Source organism: Phoca vitulina, unplaced genomic scaffold, assembly GCF_004348235.1.
Source record: "Phoca vitulina isolate PV1807 unplaced genomic scaffold, GSC_HSeal_1.0 scaffold47, whole genome shotgun sequence".
In the NCBI taxonomy this organism is placed as follows: domain Eukaryota; kingdom Metazoa; phylum Chordata; class Mammalia; order Carnivora; family Phocidae; genus Phoca; species Phoca vitulina.
Genome location: NW_022589750.1, coordinates 3145833 through 3171172, shown reverse-complemented (window position 1 = coordinate 3171172; position 25340 = coordinate 3145833). Strand labels below are relative to the sequence as shown.

General features: G+C 55.7%; 1 protein-coding gene across 10 annotated transcripts in view; it reads left to right on the top strand.

The window, feature by feature from the left end:
* Nucleotides 1-25340, top strand: part of MYH10 (myosin heavy chain 10) — a 121782-nt gene that overhangs the window by 84316 nt on the left and 12126 nt on the right. For all 10 annotated transcript variants that reach the window (XM_032432095.1, XM_032432094.1, XM_032432092.1 and 7 more), the window contains 18 exons: nt 521-714; nt 807-928; nt 2526-2595; nt 2682-2842; nt 5763-5871; nt 5968-6099; nt 6866-7072; nt 10251-10388; nt 10778-10901; nt 11881-12052; nt 13003-13215; nt 16098-16242; nt 17503-17709; nt 19698-19802; nt 20884-21036; nt 21609-21857; nt 22092-22304; nt 23989-24201. In XM_032432095.1, coding sequence (XP_032287986.1) covers nt 521-714; nt 807-928; nt 2526-2595; nt 2682-2842; nt 5763-5871; nt 5968-6099; nt 6866-7072; nt 10251-10388; nt 10778-10901; nt 11881-12052; nt 13003-13215; nt 16098-16242; nt 17503-17709; nt 19698-19802; nt 20884-21036; nt 21609-21857; nt 22092-22304; nt 23989-24201 — 2927 coding nt within the window. The remainder of the gene's footprint in view (nt 1-520; nt 715-806; nt 929-2525; nt 2596-2681; nt 2843-5762; nt 5872-5967; nt 6100-6865; nt 7073-10250; nt 10389-10777; nt 10902-11880; nt 12053-13002; nt 13216-16097; nt 16243-17502; nt 17710-19697; nt 19803-20883; nt 21037-21608; nt 21858-22091; nt 22305-23988; nt 24202-25340) is intronic.

Below are 25340 nucleotides of genomic sequence, written 5' to 3'. Positions count from 1 at the left end.
TGCCCGTCCCTACTCCCGTCTTCCTGCCTCCGTTCCTGAAACGGGAATGACTGATGACGAAGAAGAGAGGACTCTGGTCCCGTCCCCCGCCCCCCAGCATATTCCCTAGGGGGATGTGCTTGGTGCACGCGTGTCTGTTCGTAAGCCGCTTCCTACCCTGAGACTTGTCACCGTGTCCGGTCGTGCACCAGTAATGCTGGTGGCGATCCCGCATTCTCCACGTGCTGGCACGTGACGCAGGCCAAGTGCTACTAGACGCAGTGTGTCCCCGAGCGTAGGCGAAGGCATCTGCTGGTATGTGGTATGGAGCTGTCCGCACCCGGTAGCCTGCCATGGGGGCGTGTGGCTGTTGGTTCCACGGCTTGTGCGGTGTCCAAACACGCTGACTGCCTTACCCCTCTATGGCATCTCCTGTCATCGTGCCACAAAGCTTGTCCTGCTGCACCATCACTGTGTCGTTCCTGCCCCTGCGGGGGAGCTCGAGGGGGCTTATTTCCCTTTCCTTTTTTATTTCCACCAGTGGACCGTATCGTGGGTCTGGATCAGGTGACGGGCATGACGGAGACCGCCTTTGGCTCTGCGTATAAGACCAAGAAGGGCATGTTCCGGACCGTCGGGCAGCTCTACAAAGAGTCTCTCACCAAGCTGATGGCGACCCTCCGGAACACCAACCCTAACTTCGTTCGCTGCATCATTCCAAATCACGAGAAGCGGGTACGTGTCCCGCACAACGTACGCCGCTGTTCAGAGCGGATCCGGGTCCGGTCGCGAAGACTAAAGTGTAAAACTGTCGTTTGCTTGATTAGGCTGGAAAACTGGACCCGCACCTGGTGCTAGACCAGCTTCGCTGTAATGGCGTCCTGGAAGGAATCCGGATCTGTCGCCAGGGCTTCCCCAACCGGATCGTTTTCCAGGAATTCAGACAGAGGTATTGCCAGCTTTGACTTTTTTCCCATGTGTTTCACAGCTTATGTTGATGTGCATCAAAACAGGGAACTGACGAGGAAACATTTTTCCTTGCTTTCTGGGTAGTTTCAGTTGCTTTTCCATATAGGAAAGGGATTATTATTATTGTTATTTTTTAAAGATTTTATTTATTTGACACAGAGAGACACAGCGAGAGAGGGAACACAAGCAGGGGGAGTGGGAGAGGGAGAAGCAGGCTTCCCGCTGAGCAGGGAGCCCGATGCGGGGCTCGATCCCAGGACCCTGGGATCACGACCCGAGCCGAAGGCAGACGCCTAACGACTGAGCCACCCAGGCGCCCTGGAAAGGGATTATTATTATTATCATTATTACCTTGTTACTGGTCAAGAATATTGAGTGTCGTCTTTATACAGAGGAAAATTTGAAAACTCGAGAAGTCAAAAGTAAATAAAAATCATTCAGGAGTGACTTGAAGACGTTTGGGGATATTTTTCTCCATGTTCCAGTGAAGATGTATCCGTATAGGTCTGCTTATGTACAAACGCGTACGTACGTTTTCCACCGTGTGCGTGCGCATGTGGATACGCACGGTCCTTTTACTAACGCAGGGGAGGGAATCGGATAGATTAGAAAAGGATGAAGAAAAAAAGGCAGAAGATCAATAGAAGTGGATGCAATAGAAATGAACGAAAACATGAGAAATTGATTTTTTTAAACGTATCGTGTAATTTATGTATCATTGGGTATTTGTGCCATTTGCTTTTTTTTTTTTTCATTTTTCTCTTGGAAATCAGATTTTCAATTATGACAACATTGGCTGTTCAATCATATAAACAAGTCTGCAGGTCAAAGAAGGGTGCTTTCTGCCACCATTCCAGGTGGAATCCAGCTGAGAAACTATTCCAGAGTTTAGGGGTTTGGGGGAGGCCTTACCAGGGCCCCACTGTCTGATAAACACGGTAGAATTTTGCTTTTTGTTAATAGGAGAAAAAGGACTTTAATTAGCATCCAGAATACAAAGTTGAGTGATGTAGCCAGGATTCATCCTTCAGTGTGTTGTAGGATGTATTTTTGCTAAAATGTATTTTTCTTGCGGTATGACCCACCTAAAGTGCCCAGATCTTAAATGTACAGCCCAGCGAGCACAAGCAGACCCAGGCCTGTGCTTTGTTGAACGTCACCCTGGTACCTTCTACTGATGAAGTGGAGGCCTCCAGGCATTACTCGGTTACATAATAAACGCCTACAAATCACACACAGAGGGCCAGATTCTCCTTGCATTTTAGGCCTGTGAACGTTTGGGGGGAAATGAAAAACAAAAGATTTTTTTTCAAACACCATGCTTTTACTCTTCACCACAACTTCTTAAACCCAGTGTTTGTCCTTGGAGAACTAAGCTCCTGCTCAGTTTGCCTCCTGTTTTAAGAAAGAGAAACCAGATCCGCAGAAAATCTCAGATCAGGACCCCGTCATGTCTTGACTCTTCCTGTGACATGATGACCTGTCCCATTCTTGCCTCTTCAAGAAACAGAACTCAGTTAGTAGGAAGACGTTCCCACAGATTTTTACGGAAGATTTTTGGGCTGGTTTTCTTACAGATACGAGATCCTGACTCCGAATGCTATTCCTAAGGGTTTCATGGACGGCAAGCAGGCTTGTGAACGAATGGTAAGCTTTCCTGGACTTCTCTGCTCTGTGGATTACTGACAGAGTCTGTCCTGTGGCCAAGAGTAAACGGACTCTTTCTCTTTCAGATCCGGGCTTTAGAATTGGACCCGAACTTGTACAGAATCGGACAGAGCAAGATATTTTTCAGAGCTGGCGTTTTGGCGCACTTAGAGGAAGAAAGGGATCTGAAGATTACCGACATCATTATCTTCTTCCAGGCTGTCTGCAGAGGTTACCTGGCCAGGAAGTAAGTGGGAAATCACAAACAAGATGTTCGCCAAGCACGTGCTCATGCCGAGCGTTGCGTTTTGGGCTGGAAATGCAAGAGCGTGGGGCGCCAGGGCCCCATCCCAGGAGCAAAGAGACAAGGGGCCGAGGCGGAAAATACAGGGCTCGGGGGCTCACTTCGGCATGGGTTCTCAGCGCAGGTTTCTCTGAGGCTGTGAACCCCGCAGGATGGGAAGGTGCTGGCCCTGGGAGAGGGGGGCGGAGGGCGGAGCAGCTCACCAATGAGGGTAGCACAGCGCAGTTCTGGAAAGCATCGGCCACCTCCCAGTAGGTGCAGCAGCCCCGCAGGGCAGGAGCATGGTGAGTGGGAGGACACGGAGGGGTAAGCCGGAATTTCCGGGTCACCCAGCTGGCAGATCGGACGAGAGTGGGGCCAGAGAGGAATCAGGCAGGCCGCGTGGACAGCTCTGCAGTGATGCTGGGAGGACGGCCCTCCCTGGCCCGAGGAGGTGATGGGGACCGAGAGTGGTGGCCGGACTCGAGATCCGATCAGGAGGGCTTAGGACTGGTGCAGAACTGGTGGCGGGGATGGGGTTTCTTTCATGTCCTGCCACGGAGGCCGGGGCCTGGGAAAGAGGGTACGGTCTGCTGTCCAGGGCCCTGTGGCCGGCGGCGTCGGGTTTTCAGCCAAATGAGGTGGAGGCGGTGTTTGTGAGTCTTTGCCCACAACGTGGCAGGATCCGAGCTAAGGAGGAGGCGCGGAAACTCCGAGAAGAATATGACGTCTTCGGTGACTCGCACCAGGACACGGTGGGCAAGAAGGAGCAAAAGACTTGGGGTTTTATATGTCGTCGTTGCTCACAGCACGTTAACTGCCCCCATAGCCCCCGGCCCACGGGGCCCTGAGGGGACGGGAATGAGCCCAGCCAGCTGCCTTCCAAGTAACACTTCGACAGCGACCAGAAACAGAACTGTCCGAAGCGCGGGAATGAACTACGTACATTGGCGAAAGTGGGTGTGGCCTCCTCACTGGGTCTAAACCCTGCAAAGTTCACGTTGAGATCGGTGATCAGAAACAAAGATCTCTTGAGGACTTAGAACGGGCACGCCTGCGTGACTGCTGCGGAGGGAGGGGCTCGGTCCCTTGCAGCCCGTCAGTCGCGCTAGGTACGCGCCGGGCTGGACTTAGGATTCGGGCCCGTTGGTGCCCGGGAGTCCGTGAACTTGACGTTGGGGCGCCCGGGATGCACTTGGGGAGAAGCAGGAAGAAACAGGTGGCTTTGACACTTCGGCTGCAGACGCGGGTCACCGAACCCCCTGCAAAGAGAGTGGGACGGTGCCCGCACCCGGCAGCCGTTCGGGTTCCGTTGAGGGTTGCGGGGAAGGAAAACCAGCCACCTCGTTCAGACGAGCGACTGGCATGTTCTTGACCCGTTCTGGCCATCTTCTCCCAGAGGCCCACGGATGCACCAGGGCAACGGTTCTCAATACGGAGACTGGGGGACTGTGACGGCGTTTCTTGAAGGAAACTGTGAGAATTGGAAGGCAGATGCTATTTTGTAGTCTCAAAAGACATACTTAAAACTATTGTTCTTGAAGAAACTACTGCAATTAAGGCTTGGTCTAGCCTGCGTGGCAGGTAGGCATACATGAGAAGGAAGAAGGCTTTGTAGGGAGCTGAGCAGCGGGCTGGAGGACATTCTAACCGGCAAGGTGGCCATCCGGAGGTTCTGGGACTCCTGCAGGGAAACGTTAACCTCAGGGCAGCAGAAGGGCGAAAAGTCGCCGCTTGTGCCCTAAATCCAGAACCTTCCGCTCTGAAGACTGTCCTACGTGACTCCAGTACATACCGGTCGTTGGTGCAGTGAAGAGAGAACTGTAAATGTTTCTTACTGTCTTTTCCATCTCCTCCAAGTGCTTCTCTCCCCAGGAGAACCCTATCGCCCGTCTTGCAGAGAGTTCTGGAAGGGTCTCGAGAGGAACAGTCACAGGTCTAGAGGTGCCCGGATGTTCGTTCATTGGCCTGGCAGCCATACTCTGAGGGGCCTGAGTACGTCGCTCACTGGCTTGGATGCTGGGACCACAGAGTAACTGGGCTGTGCTCTCTGCTCCCGGGGAGCCGCTCCTGGCTGGGAAGGTGGCCGCAAGTTGCCCCAGCGCCCCGAAACGCAGCGGATCCGAATGTTTTAAGTAGCGAGTGGTCCCACAGGGGCAAAACAGACCTGGCTGAGGGGAAAGCTCAAGTCTAGAAGCCCGCCAACAGTGTCGGAAACCCAGGTTCCGGAGGGGATGGGGCAGAGCCAGACTGCTGGGCAGGGAGCGAGGGGGGGACCCTCGGAGCCTGTGTCCCCTGGAAGTGCTATCGTGCATAGACAGACTAGTGGCCTCCTCGGAGGAGGGGCAGCATGGCGAACTTGGCTGGGGCTTGGGGGTTGTTTTGGCAAGAGAGGGGAGGTGGGGCTTCAGGGAGCTCTGTTCTCGAAGGCGAGCGAGAAATTGAAAATACTCGAGTCAGGACAGTTACAGGTGGGTCTCGGTCGTGCGGCCGGAGAAGGCAGCATGGAGAGGTGGGAAAGCCCAGACTTGGTGACGACGAGACTGGGGTTCAAGAAGCATCTGCGTGTCCTGACTTCTTGGGCCCTTGTCTGTAAACGCGAGGCATTAACCCCACCATGTGCGGGGCTGCAGAGTGGGGGGAGGAGGGAAATCACCTGGGAAACAGGGGGCCGATGGAAAGGAAAAGCAGTAGCTGATGAAGGATGCGGAGCGCCAGCAAGGGGAGGATGGGGAAGGTCGGTGTCCGCGTGCTCACCGCCTCGGGAGAGCAGGGGTTTATCCGCGCCCGGAGCGCACAGTCGCGTGTGCACACGGGAACGCGGCGGCGGGCCGAGCGGGGCCGAGCGGGGCCGCTCCGCCCTGAGCTGTTCTGGGTTCCGCAGGGCCTTTGCCAAGAAACAGCAGCAGCTGAGCGCGCTCAAGGTCCTGCAGCGGAACTGCGCCGCCTACCTGAAGCTTCGACACTGGCAGTGGTGGCGGGTCTTCACCAAGGTGGGCCCCGCGTGCGCACGCGTCCCCTCCCCGGGGGGCCTGGCTCGGCGCCCCCCCCCCCCCCCCCGCCACCCTCACGCCCCGCTTCTGTCGCAGGTGAAGCCACTCCTGCAGGTGACCCGCCAGGAGGAGGAGCTTCAGGCCAAAGACGAGGAGCTGCTGAAGGTGAAGGAGAGGCAGACGAAGGTGGAGGGCGAGCTGGAGGAGATGGAGAGGAAGCACCAGCAGGTGCGCGTGCGGCCGCGATAGGGACCCTCACCCCCACCCCACCCCCCCGGGACCCGCCGCGGTGTCTGACCCTGCGCCGCGTCCTCACTGCTCCCCAAAGCACAGGCATTTGGGAGGAGAAGTGACAGGCGCGCCGCCCCGGGCCGCGTTTGTAGACGAGGGTCACAGGATAGTAGCGTCAGGGCCAGGAAGGTGAAGGATGAAGGCAGGACTGTCCCTCCAAACCAGCCCGCCTCGGCCGTCACCGTGAACGCATGTGAACCACGGTTTCCCTCTCCCTTTGTCCGTGACCTTCACAGAAGAAAGTAGCATGACTCGAGTAAGTGTTACTCAGGATAGCCTGAGACCCCAGAAGCCACCAAAACCGTTTTCATCTAGCTTGATGTGCTGTAGCTACGGAATATCCGAAAGTTTTGCCAGCGATGTTACATATTTTTTTTAAAAGATTTTATTTATTTATTTGACAGACAGAGACACAGCGAGAGAGGGAACACAAGCAGGGGGAGTGGGAGAGGGAGAAGCAGGCTTCCCGCGGAGCAGGGAGCCCGATGCGGGGCTCGATCCCAGGACCCTGGGACCATGACCTGAGCCGAAGGCAGACGCTTAACGACTGAGCCACCCGGGCGCCCCGATGTTACATATTTTTAACCCTCGGTTTCTTTGCTGTCGAACAGTGGCCACTGAAATCATGGTGACTGTGTCCGGTGTGGGCGCGGGGGTGGGGGGGCAGCAAATGACTGTGCCAGGCACTTCTTTGTGATCACAGCTTCTGGAAGAGAAGAACATCCTCACGGAGCAGCTGCAAGCCGAGACGGAGCTCTTCGCCGAGGCGGAGGAGATGAGGGCCAGGCTTGCCGCCAAGAAGCAAGAACTAGAGGAGATTCTCCATGACTTGGAATCCAGGGTCGAAGAAGAAGAAGAAAGAAACCAAATTCTCCAGAATGAAAAGAAGAAAATGCAAGCGCATATTCAGGTGGGTATGATAGTCTTTATTTCCGGTTATATTTTGGGCTTTCCAGGTGGTTCTGCTGCATAAGGTGAGTAGAAGCTGTGGCTTTGGATCGTGTCCGGGGACGAGCGACAGGAGTCAAGGTCCCAGGTCCGGCCCTTCACAGAGGACCATCGCTGCAAGTGCACGAGGAATAGATTGTCTTCCAGCACAGATCTGTTATTTTTACGTCCTGAGGTAGCGGTACACAGGGATTCAGAATAGGAACACGCTGGGACCTCATTTGTCCCGTGTTGTCATTAATCATGGCATTGCTCACTCCGTTCCCTAATAGGCCTCTGTCAGGTGGTGCGGTTCATGCGACGTGCTCGGCTCTGACCCAGGAGGTGGCCAGGAATCAGGATAAAACCCTCAGCCCTTCCTGGGCGGCCTTATCGGGACATAGGCTGTCCTCTCGCTGCACCTGCGGTTGAACGCCCAGACACACGGTGCAGACCGTGCTTCCCCGGCCCGCGCCCCAGGACGCACCCTCATCCTCTCCTGACCTCCCACATCCAATCTCCCGAATACGTTCCTGAGTGTCCGGGCGTCCCAATAGCCACCATCCCTTCATGGGTCCAGCACCGAACTTCCTTCCGGGTCTCTCCTTGAATTTTTTCTCACCCTGTAGCTTATGTTAGCAAAGCGCAGGGAATTCAGGCATTTCTCAGACCCAGAAAAGATAGCACATTACTTCCTTGGCAAACATGCCATGCGGTATGTCATCCGGAGACTTGCCGTTGTTCAGCACAGACGCTTTCCAGCACACCTCCTAATAGGTGAGCAGAATATCCCCAAACCTGTAAAAAGTGCACGTTCACCCGGCGATTCTAGTTCTGGGACTTTATTCTAAGCATAAATCGATGGGAGCCATCTAATTATCTTAACAGTTGGGGATTGTTAAGCCACGGTAGGGTAGGACCATCCGGTTATAAGAAAGAAGAGGTTTATTTTCGTGGCGATCCATTAATGTGCTGCTAAGGATGGTTGCAAAGCAGTGTACGCCGAGTAAGGCCCAACTAAAAATACATTTCTGTAACTTATAAATTCATGTGCATGATTTTATATTGGAGTATACAGAGACCTAGAATATTCACCATCCCTCGTGAGCTCTCCTTAGTGGTGTTATCAACAGTTTCGATTTTCTTTCCTCTTGAAGAGTATGTGCTCGTCTCAGAAATAACATTTGATTCATGTGGGACAAGGACACTCAAAGTCCCCTCCAGTGTCCTCAGCCTTGATTTTAGTACCCTCATGTGAAATGCTTGCATTTCTATTTATTTGTCAGAGAGACCACAAGCAGGGGGAGCAGCAGGCAGAGGGGGAAGCAGACTCCCTGCTGAGCAAGGAGCCTGATGCGGGACTTGATCCCAGGATCCTGGGATCATGACCTGAGCTCAAGGCAGACGTTTAACCAACTGAGCCCCCCAGGCGTCGTCTTTTTTTTTTTTCTTTTTTTAAGATTTATTTAAGAGAGAGAGAACGAGTGGGAGAAGGGTCAGAGGGAGAGAGAAAATCTCCCCCAGAATCCATGCTGAGCGCAGAGCCCAACACAGAACTTGATCTCATGACCCCAAGACTGTGACCCGAGCCAAAATCGAGTCGGATGCCACCAAGGTGCCCCAAAATGCCTGCATTTCTTTAGTCTCTCTAGGAAAACCAATATGTCCTCATAGAGCAGCAGACTTTGCATTGTGTTTTGCTTTTCCAGGACATTCTATCTCGTTCTTTACTAGACTCTTTTTTAACTTCTTGTTTTTGGCACTGCTACCCGAATTTATCATCTCCTTCTGTGATGTGTAAATTCATTCAGACACATTCCAAAAGTAGGTGATTTTTTTTTTTCCTTTTTCCTCTATCCGAGGAAAGCAGATGTATCAGAAGTCAGGATCTCCCAGGCCCCATGGTCCCTGGGATAACTCAACCTCGTTGGTCCCTCTTCTGTCATTTTTCTGACCTGTGAGGCTTTGAGGAGCTTCTGATCTGTACCCTTTGCAACAAAACTACTGGAGCTGGTTTTGGTGTGATTTTGTTTTTAACATGAATTTCCTGATGACATCGATAAATGATTATTGTGGAAAACCTAGTGACCCCAGCAGTCCTAGTCTCCTCCTTCTCATCCACCCCCGTTACTGCTGTTATGTTGCTTGCGTAGATTTCTAAGCAGATTACATGGATTCACTTATTAATTGAAATTATAGGGGCACCTGGGTGGCTCAGTCAGTTAAGCATCCGACTCATGATTTTGGCTCAGGTCATGATCTCAGGGTCGTGAGATTGAGCCCCCCCATCCAGCTCTGTGCTCAGTAGGAGTCTGCTTGGGATGCTCTCTCTCCCTGACCCTCCCCCTGCTCATTCTCGCTCTCAGATAAATCTTTAAAAAGAAAAGACCTTATACTGAACACACTGTTATATTCACTGCTTTTGTGAAGTTAGGAGTGTGCGGTGCAGGGGGGCACCTGACAGGAAGCAGAGTGTGGGAAACTGTAGGGCAAAGGACCTGTTTTGTTTCAAAAACAAACAGCGAGGGAGGGAGGGACACACGCAGGCATCTCTAGAGGATTTTTAGTTATGGTGTGTGAACCTTATTTGGATTCTAGTGCAAACGAACAAATGTATTTTTAAGAGGTCTTTATGTTTTAGAGAGACAGCTGGAAGGTTTTACAGAGAAAATCCGAGGTTTGGGATTTGCTTCAAGATGACCCGGAGTTGGGGGTTGGGGGAGCTGGGGGCACGTGGGGAGCGGGGAGAGCCCATGGGCCGCGTCTGTGTTGGGCTCTGCATGCTGCCGTGCGCTCCGGCGTGTCTTGGAGGCTTTTCGTAGTAACATGTTGATCATTTACACGGGTCTTGTTCCAGAATCAACCAGGGCAAATTTCTGAAATTGGCCGTTCGTTGATCTGTACGTAGAACCCTGCTCGGTTGCGTCTGTTTACTACAGACAGCGAGGCAGGGTGGGAAATCGAAGTGTGTGTTACCGTATCGGCTGTAAACCCTGGGATCCCACCCGCGTGGTGGTGGGCTCACGCCGTGACGCGTCAGGATGTCCTTGCCCTTTTGAAAACCAAAAATCGGTATCTGATGTTAGCGTGCGCACCTCCGGGGTTAGCGCGGCAGGACGTTGTGGGCAGGGGGGCGCTGAGTGTGTTCTCTGCTTCCCCAGGACTTGGAAGAGCAACTGGACGAGGAGGAAGGCGCTCGCCAGAAACTCCAGCTGGAAAAGGTGACAGCAGAGGCTAAAATCAAGAAGATGGAAGAGGAGATCCTGCTTCTCGAGGACCAGAACTCCAAATTTATCAAAGTAAGAGAGTATTTCCGTTACAAAGTTGACGCGCTCACTGGAAGGGGCATCCGGCGGGAAATTGTCAAGAATTCGGGTTCATTTACGTAGTTCTCTCTCCTAAGGCTCTACGTGTATAGATTTCTAAAGACAAGAACTGTTTAATTATTTAAATCCACCTCCAGACGTTTGATGTGCGCGTCTCGCACGCGCTGATCCCTGCTCGGTGACCAGGCCCTGTCCACGCAGGCCCCGTCATCCCCTGCACCGGCCACGGGGCTCCCCCTCTGCGGAGCGGTGGGACCTGCTGGGGGGGGGGGGGGCACGAGCACCTGTTTTCTGAGCAAGACCAGGCCCCCGAGGGGGGATTTGGAAGGCCTTCTCCGAAGCAGTCGGTTCTTTGTCCTCAGGAAAAGAAGCTCATGGAAGACCGCATCGCGGAGTGCTCCTCTCAGCTGGCTGAGGAGGAAGAAAAGGCCAAAAACTTGGCCAAAATCAGGAATAAGCAGGAAGTGATGATCTCGGATCTAGAAGGTCAGTGTTTGGGGTCGGAGGAACGGAGGCCGGGCCCCCACGGGTGTTTCTGTCCCCCCGACAGAGCAGTAACTGACGGAAGACGCGCACGCCGGTTGATCCGTTTGGATCCAGTTCTGACTGTTTGCAGTTACCGTGTCCTGCCTCGCCTGCAAGCGTTCACGATGGGCTGGCGCTCCTTTGATTGTAGTTAAGGTCGCTCCCCGGGCCAGACCCTGGCGTCCACACTGCAGGAGGAGGGCCCCGGGCCCCGACCGCACCTTCTCAACACTCTGCTTTCTTAGTGGCCGGAAAGCGAGCGGTCGTTTAAACCCCTGCCCGGGGTTTTGTTGTCTTGTCGTTGAGTACAGACGAGGGAGGATGCCGGGGTGAGGGGTCGTCATAAGCCGATCTTGCCGGAGCGGGGTTCTTCTGCTAGGGGAGGACCCAGGGCGCACGCACTTGCTCTTCGCACCCGTGTGATCAGCCTGTGCCGGCCGGTCATGCGGAGAACACCGAGGCGTGCAGGGCGCGGTGTTGCGAGGACCGCCGTGGGCGGGAGGGATCCCCGGCGTGGTTGAGGAGTCCCTGGGGAGCTGTGGCGGGGAGGGCGGCAATCACAGGACCCTCTGCCCGCACTCCGTCCCGTCCCCCCAGTGCCTGGGAGCTGCGGTCCTGGTTCCAGCCAGGGATGCCCGGGGAGGGGGCGTGGGGTGACGGGCAGTCCGCAAATGTGGGCCCGGCGACGGATGCAGCGTGAGAGGGTCCAGGTCCCTTCCCACAAAGGGACATCCTTAAGAACCCCCCCCCAATATCTTCCCCGAAATTCCATCCTCCCACTGACTTCTCTCGCCTTCGATTTGATGCTAACGGCTGTGCGATGACCTGCTTTTGAGTCAAACGGCTGGTTTTCGACTTCAGTCGGTTTGTAGTTTGAATTTGTTCATCCGGCGCACCGTTCGTGGGCGTTGAAGAGCTTCTCTCGGCTCTGGCTTTACAGAACGCCTAAAGAAGGAAGAGAAGACGCGTCAGGAGCTGGAAAAGGCCAAGAGAAAACTGGACGGGGAGACCACCGACCTGCAGGACCAGATCGCTGAGCTCCAGGCGCAGATCGACGAGCTCAAAGTCCAGCTGGTCAAGAAGGAGGAAGAGCTACAGGGCGCGCTGGCCAGGTCTGCGTCCGGCCCCGCGCCGTCCCCTGAGCCCCCCCCCCGAGCCCCTCGCGTCCGGGCTGGGCAGAGACCTGGGGCCGGGGGCATGTAGCCTCCTTGTCATGGGTATGACGGAGGCGCCTGGAGACCCGGGAGTCCCTGACTTGGCGTCAGGTTAGCAGGAAGCTCACATAAACCAGCCGGGGCCTTCGCACGTCAGACGCCTGAGTCGTGTCACGAGGTCCCCAGAAATCCACCCCAGGAGACATTATTTTACCATAGCAAACGTTTTGGTTTCTGTATAGTAGAAATGAATTTCACGGTGCGTTTTAGAAGTCGAGAGGAAATCCCTTTTCAGAGATGACCCCCCACACTTAGAGTGTGATTTGTTGTTCAGTTCTAAAGCATCCCTTTCAGAATGGAAATTACGGATACTAAGTATATGTATAACCATTTGACTACGTGGTCATAATTTATTACAACCGAGTACATCTCGTAACAGAATTTTCTTTTCCGTCGTCTCTCACAGTCGGTCTTAGTTTGGCCAGACTCTGCTTTTCCTCTTAGAGGTGAGAGCTAGAATCCAGGAACACAGCTGTCCACGGGCTATCCTGTCCTCCAGCGCCCCTCCCCTCGACTCCAGGCAGAGGGTCTGCCAGCACTGAGCCGAGGGGGGACGGCGGGGGTGAGGGTGGCACGTCGCGCCTCCCCCTGCGTCCCAGGAGCATGTCTGGATTCACTGTAGGCCGGACACTTTGGCCTGGTGCCACCTTGAGCAGTGTTCTCATTCTGACATTTTGCTCGAGAGGGAACTTTTTCTATTCTGATCGTGAAAATGAGCCTGTCCTTCCTTTTAACGGAGAATTGTCGCCCTTTGGAGAGGGGGCTGGGCTCGAGTCCGCTGCGGGGTCTGCTGCTCCTGGCTCTCGGGGGGCGTCGCCCGGACACGGTCCCTCTGGATGTCTTCACAGGGGGGACGACGAGACGCTCCACAAGAACAATGCTCTCAAGGTGGTGCGGGAGCTGCAGGCCCAAATCGCCGAGCTCCAGGAAGACTTCGAATCTGAGAAGGCTTCACGGAACAAGGCAGAAAAGCAGAAGAGGGACCTGAGTGAGGAGCTGGAGGCTCTGAAGACGGAGCTGGAGGACACTCTGGACACCACCGCGGCTCAGCAGGAACTCCGGTGAGTGGCGTCAGGCGGAAAGGCTCCGGACGTGCTAGCCCTCCTTGGGAGGTGCAGGGTTTCCTTTCTGTTGTTAGTGTGGCTGTTTCTCTCCCTACGGCAGGTGGAACGGGAACAGAATAGCCGTGGTCAGAAACCATCCCGCATGGAGGGGGGGAGTGAACCAGCAGACGGACGTGTGCAGGGCGGGGTGGGATCCCGCGGGGCAGGCGCGCAGACCGGGTGAGAGGCCTAGAGAGAGGGTCATGGGGACGGGAGGGCCAGACACAGAATGGGGGGAGATCCAGGGGCGCTCAGGCTGCGGGCGGGCAGATGAGAAGGGAGGTACGCGCTCACGCTCGCAAAGAGAGAAAGAAAGGCGAGGGCAGGTCCCCGGACGGGAGTGCGCGTTGGACAGAGGCGTGTGCCGTGTGACCGGTGAGCCGACGGCCAGGCACGGGCGCGCGCGGCCAGAGAAGGTGCACGTGCCGAAGCCTCAGCTCACCAGCCCCCCCAGAGGTCACAGGAGAGCTAGAGCGGCAGGCCGGGGAGCAGGCCGGGCAGAGGGGCTCCCACGTGGCTGCCTGGGCCTCTTCTCGACCGTCTGCTCCCTCCTCAAGGCTCGAGCTGCCAGGGGCATGAGGCCCCCCCGGGTGCCTTGGCCACTAGACGTGGCTGGCTGTGTGCATAGGCGTGCGTTCATGCACACACACGCACACCGGCCGGGGCTGCTCCGGGCTGTCCTCCCGGGAAGGCCTGGAATAAAACAGGAGGGGCAGAAGGGGGATCACTTATGAAGACAGGTGTGGGCAGAGAGGGAGGAGACGACCTGGAGCCCCCAGGAGGGAAACCTGGGGGTGCCCTTCCCTGGAGGACAAGGGTGGGCTCACCAGGGGGCGTGGCCGGAGAGTGACGTCACGGGTGTGCCCGGGAGGCGGAGGTCAGGTTGTGGGTGTCGGGGGAGTGGTGAAGAAGCAGAGGCGGGGAGCCTAACGATGTGCCAGGGACTTTGTCCGTGAATGCACGTGGAGCTTGCGTCCCCCGAGACAGCTGGGGGGGGCCTCCCTGCCCCGAGTCCCACCCCAACCCCCCCGCAGAACAGCTCTGCTGCCGGCAACATTAAGTTCTGGTCTTCTCTGTAAAACGTCTGCTTTTCAAAACCTGGAAACCGCTGAACTAGACTTTGTTGAAATACCCGTTCTCAGCCGGACTTTTGGCCCCAATAGAAAAAAAGGCTCTGATCATTTCTTCTGTTCACTCTTGCCAAAAAATGAAAAAGAAAAAGACAAGCACACGTGCATATTTATTAAAACCACGGCCGTGCGCGCCTCTCGCTGAGGAACCCCTGCCCCCAGCCGGTTCGTCCCTGGGCATTCTGAATCCTGGGGGTCGCGTGACGGTCACCGTCCTCGGCACATCAGTACCTGCAGCGGACTCGGCGCGTAGCTCTCGGAGGACTTGCCCGGAGAGCCGAGGGGCTGCTGGCCTGATCAGCCTGGACGGGGACGGAGGGCTCGTGGGAGTTAGGAGCGGGACTCTTCCCCGGAGGGACAGTGCGCGGACGGCAGGAGGACTGCTACTGCCGCTGCTTCCACGGAAGTGCTGGTCACACGCTGGGGTGAGCTGAAGTCAGCAGACGGAGTGTGTCCGTCTGTCGGGGTGTCTGTCGGGCCCGGCGCTCGCTCCAGCGTCCGTCCCGCTCTGCCGGTCCCTTCGTCTCGAGGAGACCGCGGGGACGGGGCCCGACCAGCGAGCGTGCGGCTGAGCCCGGCTAGACCAGAGAACCTTCACTGATCCCTTCCATCCGGCTGCCCTGTGACCCCAGAGCCAGCAGCCCCCGGGCCCCCCAATCCACTGGGAGAGGGAGGAGAATGTGCCCACGGGGTCCACCCCCGAGTCACTGTCCCGCTCACGTGTTTGGAACCATAGAGTTATTCTTCAGGAGGGTTGGCAGGTCACAGCTCCTCCGTGTCCTGATGTCCTGCAGCCCTGAGCAGCTTCGGTCTTTACCAAGCCATGTGCTCAGATGGACGGATTTGTGAAGTCTCTTCTTAGTTAGCGAAACCACCTCGGTGTTTCAGCCTACCCGCTGTGTGTTAGAGCAAATCATAAAAGTACTGGAAAGCCACATAAAGACACTTAACGCTCACGCGATCTTTAGTCCCCAAGTTTAGGTTAGAGGAGACCTCCCTTCATCCCAGGACATTCAGAGCCCAGGCTCTGGTCCCTCCAAACTCCGGAGACCTTGTAAGCCCGGAGTGGGGCCCCTGCGCCTGCCTCTAGTTTCCCGTCCCTCCTCCCAGCCTCAGCCACCTCCTGATGGAGTCTCGGGAGGGGGTCCACCTCCCAGGATGGTTAGAGTCCCACCTTTGTCGGGACGCAGTGTCCCGACTCCTGGGGCCTTGGCTGCCCCTTAGCTTTTGAAACCTCTTCAGATTCACGCTTTCCAGTTTCGCTGAGAGGTCAGCTGGCGCTGTGGCATCTCGCGTCTGCCAGGCAACCAGGCTGCCCAGAGCAGTCCCAAGGCCCGCATCTGATCGTCGTCACAGGCCCAAAAATTCTCTCAAAGGAATTAACGTGATATATTTTCCGTGACCATAACAACATCCCGAATGTACTGAGGGCTGTTACAGGCCAGGCCCTATGCCGGGCGCTTCCCACGTGCGAGTCTCACAGCGGCCTCCCGAGACCCTAGGGTGCAGATGGAGAAACCGAGGTCCAGAGTTCGAGCCGTGCGAGGTCCCGGACTTGGCAAACGTGAGAGCCGTAACTGAACCCACGTCTGTCAACTCTGGGGAAAGCTGAGCATATTTAAAACCAAAACAGCACCTTAAAAATGTCCTTTTAATTCAGTCTCGGTCACCTGATTCTGAGCTGCTTCCTCTAAAAATACGTTTGTCCAGCACCAAGCGCGAACAGGAGGTGGCTGAGCTGAAGAAGGCTCTGGAAGAAGAGACGAGGAACCACGAAGCTCAGATCCAGGACATGCGGCAGAGGCACGCCACGGCCCTGGAGGAGCTTTTGGAGCAGCTCGAGCAGGCCAAGCGGGTGAGTGAGGCAGGGGCCGCCCGTGTCCGCGTCCTTCGGGAAATCGCCCTCAGAACCCACCCCCCCCGCCCCGTCCATGCAGTACGGATTCACTCGGACACTCCCGGGTGGCTGCCGACCTCCCGGAGCCACATGCCCGTGGTTGTGTGTGTGTGTTAATAAGTGGGTGGGTCCGGCTGCCGTTGCAAATCCCACGCTCCTCCCAGGGTGTCCCCCCACCAGTGTCCCCTCCTGACGATGAGCTCAGAAACCTCGAACGGTCTGACGTCTCTCTTGTGCTGCCAGCCAGTCCCCGAGTCCTGCTGGTTTTTCCCGTGCCCCTTAGCCCCCCCTCCTCGTCCCTCCTCGCCCATCCTTGCCCTTGGTCTGTCTCAGGCCACTGTGCCTGTCGCCGCCCCTGTCTCACGTCGGCTTCCCGTCCTCCCATCAGCTCCATGCTTCATCTCGTGCAGCCTCTGACCCCTGGGCAGATGAGCCTTCTTCCTCGTTATTCCCCGTACTCCTCCCCTGCCCGTCCACATGCCACCTTCTGATTTGTGCGCTCACAATAGCAACACTGACGGACGTCGGCATCCGTATGCGTCCGTCGCCACGCTGAGTACTCGACGCGCATTGTCTTTGCCTTTTACTACAGCCTTGTGGGGTAGACTCTGCTGACGGGGTTCGGAGATTACCCAAGGGTCGCACAGCCAGTGAGCGGCCAGGGAGAGGGAAGCCGGGGAGTGTGGCCCTGGAGCCCCCACGGAACCCCCCTCCCCTGCCGCACGGCCTCGAAGGCCCGTGCCCAGTCCCGAGTCCTCCCGGGGCGGCCCCTGCAGGGAGCCAGCCTGTTGTGAGCCCCCTTGCACCAACATGTGTGCACTCGTCTGACACACACCGCATTAGTCTCAGCCCGGCGACAAGACTCGCAGCTCCTTGTTAAAAATAATTCTCTGAACTAACAGAACGTGTCTTACACCAGGGGTAACGTGAAGGAACGGTGGCACTTTGGACAGATGCGCCCTGTGTGTCGCCCCCACGCTGGGCTGACAAGGATGAAGTCCATGGTGCAGTGAGCCCCTAAATATCTGGGATCCCCCCCCGCCGGCAGCGTGCGCCAGGGTGTCCCTGCTGTAGGAACCTCACCCTCCGAGAAGAACGGAGGTTTTCATTCAGACGCTGATGGCAGACCACGGAGCGGGCGCGATCCCACCGAGGAAAAAGCAGCGCCTTGTATGGAGTGTTCTAAAAATAGCACGTTTCTCTTCCTTCGCCTCCTAGTTCAAAGCGAATCTTGAGAAGAACAAGCAGGGCCTGGAGACCGACAACAAGGAGCTGGCGTGCGAGGTCAAGGTGCTGCAGCAGGTCAAGGCCGAGTCCGAGCACAAGAGGAAGAAACTCGACGCGCAGGTGCAGGAACTCCACGCCAAGGTGTCGGAAGGGGACAGACTCCGCGTGGAGCTGGCCGAGAAAGCAAACAAGCTCCAGGTAAGCCCGGGGCAGCCTGGTGCTGGGCTCTGCACGGCCCCCCCACAGCGGGCGCGCCCCTCCGCAGGCCCTGGCCAGTGTGAGCCGCTCCAAGTTCACTGATACTTGAAGAATGGACGGCGCGAGGGCGCCCGGCCGGCTCAGCCAGAGGAGCACGTGACTCCTGATCCTCGGGGTCGTGAGTTCAAGCCCCACGCTGGCTGCAGAGATGGCTTAAGATCAATAAGTACCATTTTTAGGAACTAGAAAAATCAAAATCAGGGGCGCCTGGGTGGCTCAGTGGGATAAGCGTCCAACCCTTGATCTCGGCTCAGGGCAGGATGGACTTGCATGCAGCCAGGAAAAACGATGCAGCAGATGAATATTCGTTAGGAGAGATATGTTCTGTGCTGCTGAGCTAAAAACCAATCACAGAACCGTGACTGTCGGACACCCAGGACAGCCCGCGGGTCAGTGACTCACTGGGCCGACTCCCGGGACACGGCACGTGGTCCTGCTCGTGGCCGTAGTTCTTTATAGTGGAAGGATTACAAAGCAAGTGAATAAAGGGGAAAGGTGGGGGCCCTGAGGACACCGCGTGCGAGCTCCCGGCAGTCCTTTGGGGGGCAGGCCCACGCGGCGCCCCGTTCCTCCCGCAGCGAGCTGGGACGTGCGTGGGGAAGCTCGCGGTGTGGTGGGGGGCTGGCCCCGTGGGCCCCTCTGCCTGACACACGCCAGTGTCTCAGATCCCAGAGGGGAAGCGGGTGCTCAGCGTAATGCACGGTGTTTACACCAGCCACCTCGGCACAGTGAGCCTTTCTATTTTAGGGAATGCTAGGCGCTTTCTGGAAGTCTAGGTTCCCAGACGCCAGCCACGGGCCCTTCTAAGGAGAGCAGTCCCAGCCTCCTCTGTTAACTCTTTCCTGTGTTCTCAAAAGAGAAGATGTTAAACGGCGTTAGTGCTCCCCTGTGTTACTGTCTGTGTGGCGGGGAGGCGAGCTGAGCCTGCGTCCGGCTCCTGGGGGTGGTCTCCCCTTGGATCCGCACACCACGCCCCCTGGGTGAGTCTGGGCGCCTCAAAGAAGCGGAGGAGGGCGCCGCCCTCTGGCGACTCCCCTGGCGGCTCCCGGAGCCAGAGCTGAAGGCGAGGTCTCTGTCGAGTCCAGAGCCCTTCACCACCACGCTGTTGCCAGGGCCGCGGACGCGTGGGCTCTCCAGAGGCTGTTGCTAAAATGAGTACAAACAGAAATGTCCTTGGCTTGGGTCACGTGTATAGATATGTCCTCTGTGCGCCTCCCCTTTGCTAATATGACCAGGGGACAAACCAGAGTGGGGGGGGGGGGTCCCGCTGTCCCTGAGGAAAGATTACAAAAGGTCTTATACCGTGGGGATTGGGGGGGATGGTTACCACATTATTCATGAAATCTGACCATAAGAGATAGCTGAATATTCATGATAAATCTATGCCAGCAGATTTTTAAGCCTAGAAAGTACTTTGGACTGAAGACTAAAGAGTTAAACTTCTTTGACTCTCTATAAGAAAGTTTTCAAGTTCTATAAAGATATGAATGTACTGCCCCACCCCCCACCCCCGCCCAACGCAGGATTAATGCATCTTAGTGTGAAAAAGGACCAAGATCCAACACCTGCTGATCTCAGAGCCTCTTCACGCAGCAAAGCAATCCCTGGGAGGATTTAGTGTTCTTTCTGTCCCTTCGGGATAGAACAAGATGGTAAAGCAGAGTTAGGAGAACCCCACTCCGTGTGTGGGCTCCGCCGTTCTAATCCTCCCCGTCCGTGGTCCCGCGGCGGGTGGTGCCGTGCCTGCCTCTCGGGTCACTGGCAGCAGGTAGCAGACCCTCCGTGATGGAAGTCTTCCTTAATTGGGTTTGGCAGTTTGCAGGATCACCCCCCTCCCCCGAATACTGCTGCTTGTGTGCATTTAAGAGTGGTGAGTCTGGACCCTTCCTATCTGCTTACTGATGAACTGAATCTTGTACTCCTTGCAGAATGAACTGGACAATGTCTCAAGTCTTCTGGAAGAAGCAGAGAAGAAGGGTATTAAATTTGCTAAGGATGCAGCTGGTCTTGAGTCTCAACTGCAGGACACACAGGTAATCTGGGGAGTAAGGGCCCCTGATGGTAGCCCTGCCGTGTCTCGCGTCTGCAAGCTGGTCCCAGAATGGCTTTCTGATCATCTCTGGTTTTATGCTCAACTTTTATTTGGAACCGTCTTGCTACTAAGGAAATCTCCGAAGCTCATAACTCGACACGGCGCCCCCGGTCCCTGCTTCGCACCATCAGGCACCGCCTGGGATGCGGTCCAAGCAGCCATCCTCCCGCGCGCACAAGCGTCGCTGGCCATTTGCACTAAGATTGTTTTCTTTGGCTGAAATTCCATGACCCTGACCTCACAGAGAGTCCCTACCGTAAAAGGACAGGTTGAAGCTCGCTAAATCCTACGGTTAAATCCCGTATCAAAACGTGCCTTGGGAGTGTCTTCCAGTCTGAGAGAAATCAGGATATTGACTTTGATATAAAAATAACGTAGCATTTTTTTCTTGGGAGTTTGACATCTTCTTTGTATTAAATTTTCTAACTTTATAGGAACGGGGATTTGCTAAATGCTGCGGATACAGGGGTGAAAATCTCAGACAAAGAAGGTGGGCATAATGGGGGCTTGAGCGGTGACGAGGCGTATCCTGGTCAGCACAGAAAGCCCTCTGCGTGCCTTTGAAAACTTTCAAGTCTGAAAGTAAATGGGAAAGACACGTTTGCTTTGACATTTTAGAAAAATGGGTCTGGCAGAAAGTAAAGGACAGACGCTGGAGGGGCGGCCCGATCCTAGAGGGGACGGTAGTGAGAAGTGCCAAGTTGCCTGAACTAATACAGGGGAGCGGAGGGAGGATCTGCCGAAGTGCAAAGATGCAGCAGGAGCAGGGAAGGCGGCCCGGGCGCCGGGTGGACAGGGCTGCTGTTCCTCAACGACCAGCATAACGCAGTATTTCCGGCGGGAGCGTTTATAAAATTATCATGTGTGTCTCTGAATCCTTTCCGTCTCTTACTTTCACTGGGTATTGCGCACACACCAAGGCGCTCTGGCGTTCGTGACGTGAAGTTGTTTTTTTTATAAGAGGTGTTTTTATTTTGGGGCCTGATGTGACTTCAGTCTCGACCTTTCACGAAAACAAACAGGAGCTTCTCCAGGAGGAGACGCGCCAGAAACTGAACCTGAGCAGCCGCATCCGGCAGCTGGAGGAGGAGAAGAACAGTCTCCAGGAGCAGCAGGAGGAGGAGGAGGAGGCCAGGAAGAATCTGGAGAAACAAGTGTTGGCCCTGCAGTCCCAGGTGCGCGCGCGCTCCCCCAGAAGCCGCGCTGGCCTACATGTCCCTGCCGCGCTGCGTCGTCCCATCTGCATTTGGGACAGTTAATTAGGTTGCACTAAATTAAGCCCAAGAAGGGTTTTTCCCTTGACCCAGCCACATGCTGATACCACGCTGGTGGTTATGGTGCCGGAAGCATTTAAAATAAAGCCCTAGGACTGTGTCCGCCATTCAAACCAGTCATCCCTTTGTGGATTATTAGCTAAGAAATTCAGTTACAGGGGGTGCCTGGGTGGCTCAGTCGATTAAGCATCTGCCTTCAGCTCAGGTCATGATCCCAGGGTCCCGGGATCGAGCCTCGCATTGGGCTCTCTGTTCAGTGGGGAGCCTGCTTCTCCCACTCCCTCAGCTACGTGCTCTCTCAAATAAATACATAAAATCTTTAAAAAAAGAAAAAAAAAGAAATTCAGTTACACTCGAAGGTTCGGTTGCTCAAAGTCACACAGTGTTGATTTCGAACTTGCTTTCTCTCTATTCCTCACCTGTAAGCATCAACGGGGTTGTCTGACGCGCATCTCTCTTCCCGTAAAACCTAGCTCACGGACACCAAGAAGAAAGTAGATGACGACTTAGGAACAATCGAGAATTTGGAAGAAGCCAGAAAGAAGCTTCTGAAAGACGCGGAGGCGTTGGGCCAGCGCCTGGAGGAGAAGGCCCTGGCCTACGACAAGCTGGAGAAGACCAAGAACCGCCTACAGCAGGAGCTCGACGACCTGACGGTGGACCTGGACCACCAGCGCCAGATCGCCTCCAACCTGGAGAAGAAGCAGAAGAAGTTCGACCAGGTGGGTCCCCGGCGCCGCATGCGGTCTCCTCCTGGCAGCGCCCTCCCTTGGGTGGCTTATGGTTTAAAATCATCTGTAGAAAGTTGGAAAAGGAGAGAAGCAAAAAGAGATAGGAGAACAGCGCTAATCTGGTGCTGTGCTTCGCTGTAAGTCGGACACACAGAGAAGGCAAAGTGGTTCTGTCGCACTTTAAGCCACTGTCCACATTAACCCGCCGCCGTTTCCCCCCCACAGCTGTTAGCAGAAGAGAAGAACATCTCCGCTCGCTATGCGGAAGAGCGAGACCGCGCGGAGGCGGAAGCCAGAGAGAAGGAGACCAAAGCCCTGTCCCTGGCCCGGGCCCTCGAGGAAGCTCTGGAGGCCAAGGAGGAGTTTGAGAGACAGAACAAGCAACTTCGGACAGACATGGAAGACCTCATGAGCTCCAAGGATGACGTGGGGAAGAACGTGAGTAGCCCTGGGGACCAGTCCTTGGAGGGGGGCAGGCGACTCCCCACAAGCGCCTGATGGGTCTGGGGGCGTCCAGGCCGGCGCGTAGGAGGGGGGGTAACGTCTTCGGGGAGAACCTGTGAGATTCTGTGTGGTCTGTTCTCACAGCAGTGCTGACAGATGGGGAGGCCTTGTTTACTGATGGCACTTTCATGGGTGCTCCCCGCCCTCCCCTGCGTCCTGGCGGGGGACGCTGAAGAAGGCATGTCCTCGGCCCCCAGTCCCAGGGAGTCACCAAACACGAGTACCTCGAGGGCCCCTCAGACCGAGGGCAGTGGGAACCCGGAGGGGGGCCGGAGGCACCTACAGCTCTCCCTGACCCCCCGGTCGAACGCCCTGGAAACTTCATTCACAGTCTGGAAATTTCTGCGGTCCTGTCCTTTTACCGCACACACACTCCACGAGAACTGCGATGATTTTTATGTGCCCCACGCCCCTCCCTTAGGTGCATGAGGTGTGGAGGATGGCGAGGCGAGGCCAGGCCTGGGGTCAGAAACAGGTTTGGGGCTCAGCTCTTCCCCCCAGCTTCCGTTCTCAGCAGGAGAAGCCACTTGATCTCTTGAGCCCAAGTTCTGTTATCTGCCCGATGGACAGGACACGTCCCCTGTTTCATGAAGCCACAGCACATGCTCTTTGAAAAGCATAGCGTCTCATTTTCATGGGATGTGGGCGCCCCGGCCCCATCATAAAGGAGGGAAGGCCATCCTACCTTCCCGTTGGGTCTCCGACAACCCGGTGCCTGGCGGATCAGCCCCACAGGCAAGAGGCCGCCTAGAGCAGAAACGGCCATGATTACACAGTAAAATGTAGAGCAAGACTCCGGTTACTTTCATTGTGTTTTTTTTTTTTTTTAAATCAAGTGAGCTCTCCGCCCGACACGGGGCTCAAACTCACAACCCCGAGATCAAGTGTCAGACACTCCCCCTTGTTCGCTAGCATCATCAACAGTCCCATTCACTCCACAGACATTGTGCCTGAGAAGCAGCAGACGCTGCGGAGAGGCCAGGGCCTCCCGCCCTACCTCCTCCTGCCCCCGCAAGCCCCAGAGGGGAGGCAGAGCACCTGCGCCTGAAGGGTGTCCCGAGGGGTGGAGGCACCTGGCCCAGAGAACTAGGTAGATGTTTGCGATGGGGATCTTTGTCCAGAGGAAGGCCATGCCTCTGTTTCCCCGCACCCTGCTTCCCAGACCTAACTCACCTTACTATTTGGAATTTCCACGTGCGTTTTTGGCCCCAGCCACCTTCCCCACGGCAGGACGGGATGTCCTGAGTACCTTGTACGCACAGACGGCCGGCAGATGGCCAGTCAGCAGCCCAGTTCCTCTGACACCGCGCTCATTCCGTTGTTCTTTGGCTCGTAAAGTTCGCTCCGCTTCAAGGTCATCGGCGAACAACTTAGTGGTTATGGGGCGCGTGGCGATCAGGAGCTCCGAACTGTCCTCTAAGTGGCATCCTCCGAAATGAGTGGCACAGGCCGTAGCAGGAGAGGGAAGGATGTGTGTGACATGGCGAGGAAGCCGGCCCGGGAGGGACCAGAGTGGCCTTCGAGCCACGTGGGGGCCTCTGACGGAAGACACAGACGGCCGTCCCCGTCTGCGCCTCTGCCAGGGGTCATCTCTCCCCTGCTGCTTCCTGTGCTTTAGGTGCATGAGCTTGAAAAATCGAAGCGCGCCCTGGAGCAGCAGGTGGAGGAGATGAGGACCCAGCTCGAAGAGCTGGAGGATGAACTTCAGGCCACGGAGGACGCCAAGCTTCGCCTAGAGGTCAACATGCAGGCCATGAAGGCCCAGTTCGAGAGGGACTTGCAGACGAGAGATGAGCAGAACGAAGAAAAGAAGCGGCTCCTGGTGAAACAGGTAGGTCGGAGGCAGCGCGGCCTCGGGAACAGGAACCTGCTCGTTCTCGAAGTCCGGCTGTGGGTCAGTATCCTGTTGGTTCACGTCAGAACACGTTAGCAGGAGGAAAACCAACGTAGTTGATCATTTGGTCTTTAAAGTTCAGTGTACTTGTTTCTGATTTCCTATTTCCTTATTTATCAAACACCACCACTGCTGCTTACGAGCCAGGAAACTTCTCAGTAATTACATAGCCCTCGGTGGGACCTCAAGAGACAACGCAGTTAGGTTCAAGGTCGGGGAGTCTTAAACGTGTGGGTGAAGGAGACAAGCCACCATGGCTGACGAGGGGACTCCGCGTTTCTGAAGTTCAGATCACATGCCCTCATGGAACCACTCCTCAGAGGGAAGAAAGCCAGATGATTCTCCTTTTTTTGTTTTTGTTTTTTGTTTTTTAAGATTTTATTTATTTGAGAGAGAAAGAGCATGAGAGTTGGGGGGGGAGCAGAGGGAGAAGCAGACTCCCCGCTGAGCAGGGAACCTGATCCCAGGACCCCGGGATCATGACCTGAGCCGAAGGCAGACGCTCCACCGACTGAGCCACCTGGGCACCCTCCTTTTTTTGGTTTTAAAAAGTTGCCAGGCACTTACGATTTGTATACTTTTCTGAATGTATGTGAGATTTCTAATTTATAAGTTCACTTTCAAAAACTAATTGTGGCTATTTTGACAGTCCCTTGGAGTTGGTGGTATCAAGTCTTGGATCTGGGATAGATCTGTTTCATTATTCTCAGGCACTGGTATTTAATATATTAGCCATTTCTTGCTAGATAACCAGTGACCTCAGACTTAGTGACTCAGAACAGCACTTACATAGCTCCCAGTTTCTGTGGGTCTGGAATTCTGAATCCACGGGGCAGGTGCATCGTCTGAAAGCCTGACTTGGGCCAGAGGACCTGCGTCCAGGCTGGCTCCCCCCCACCCCCCGAGCCCGGGGTCCTGGTCCAAGACCTCGGCTCCTTGCCGCGGGGCTGATCCACAGGCCCTTGAGTGTCCCTGCAAGAGATGTCTGCCGGCTTTCCGTGTGTCATCACCTTGGCTAGGAGCCCGAGGTCACGGACTCCGCCTTCCTGTGCTCCATGGTAGCCCGCGGGAATGGT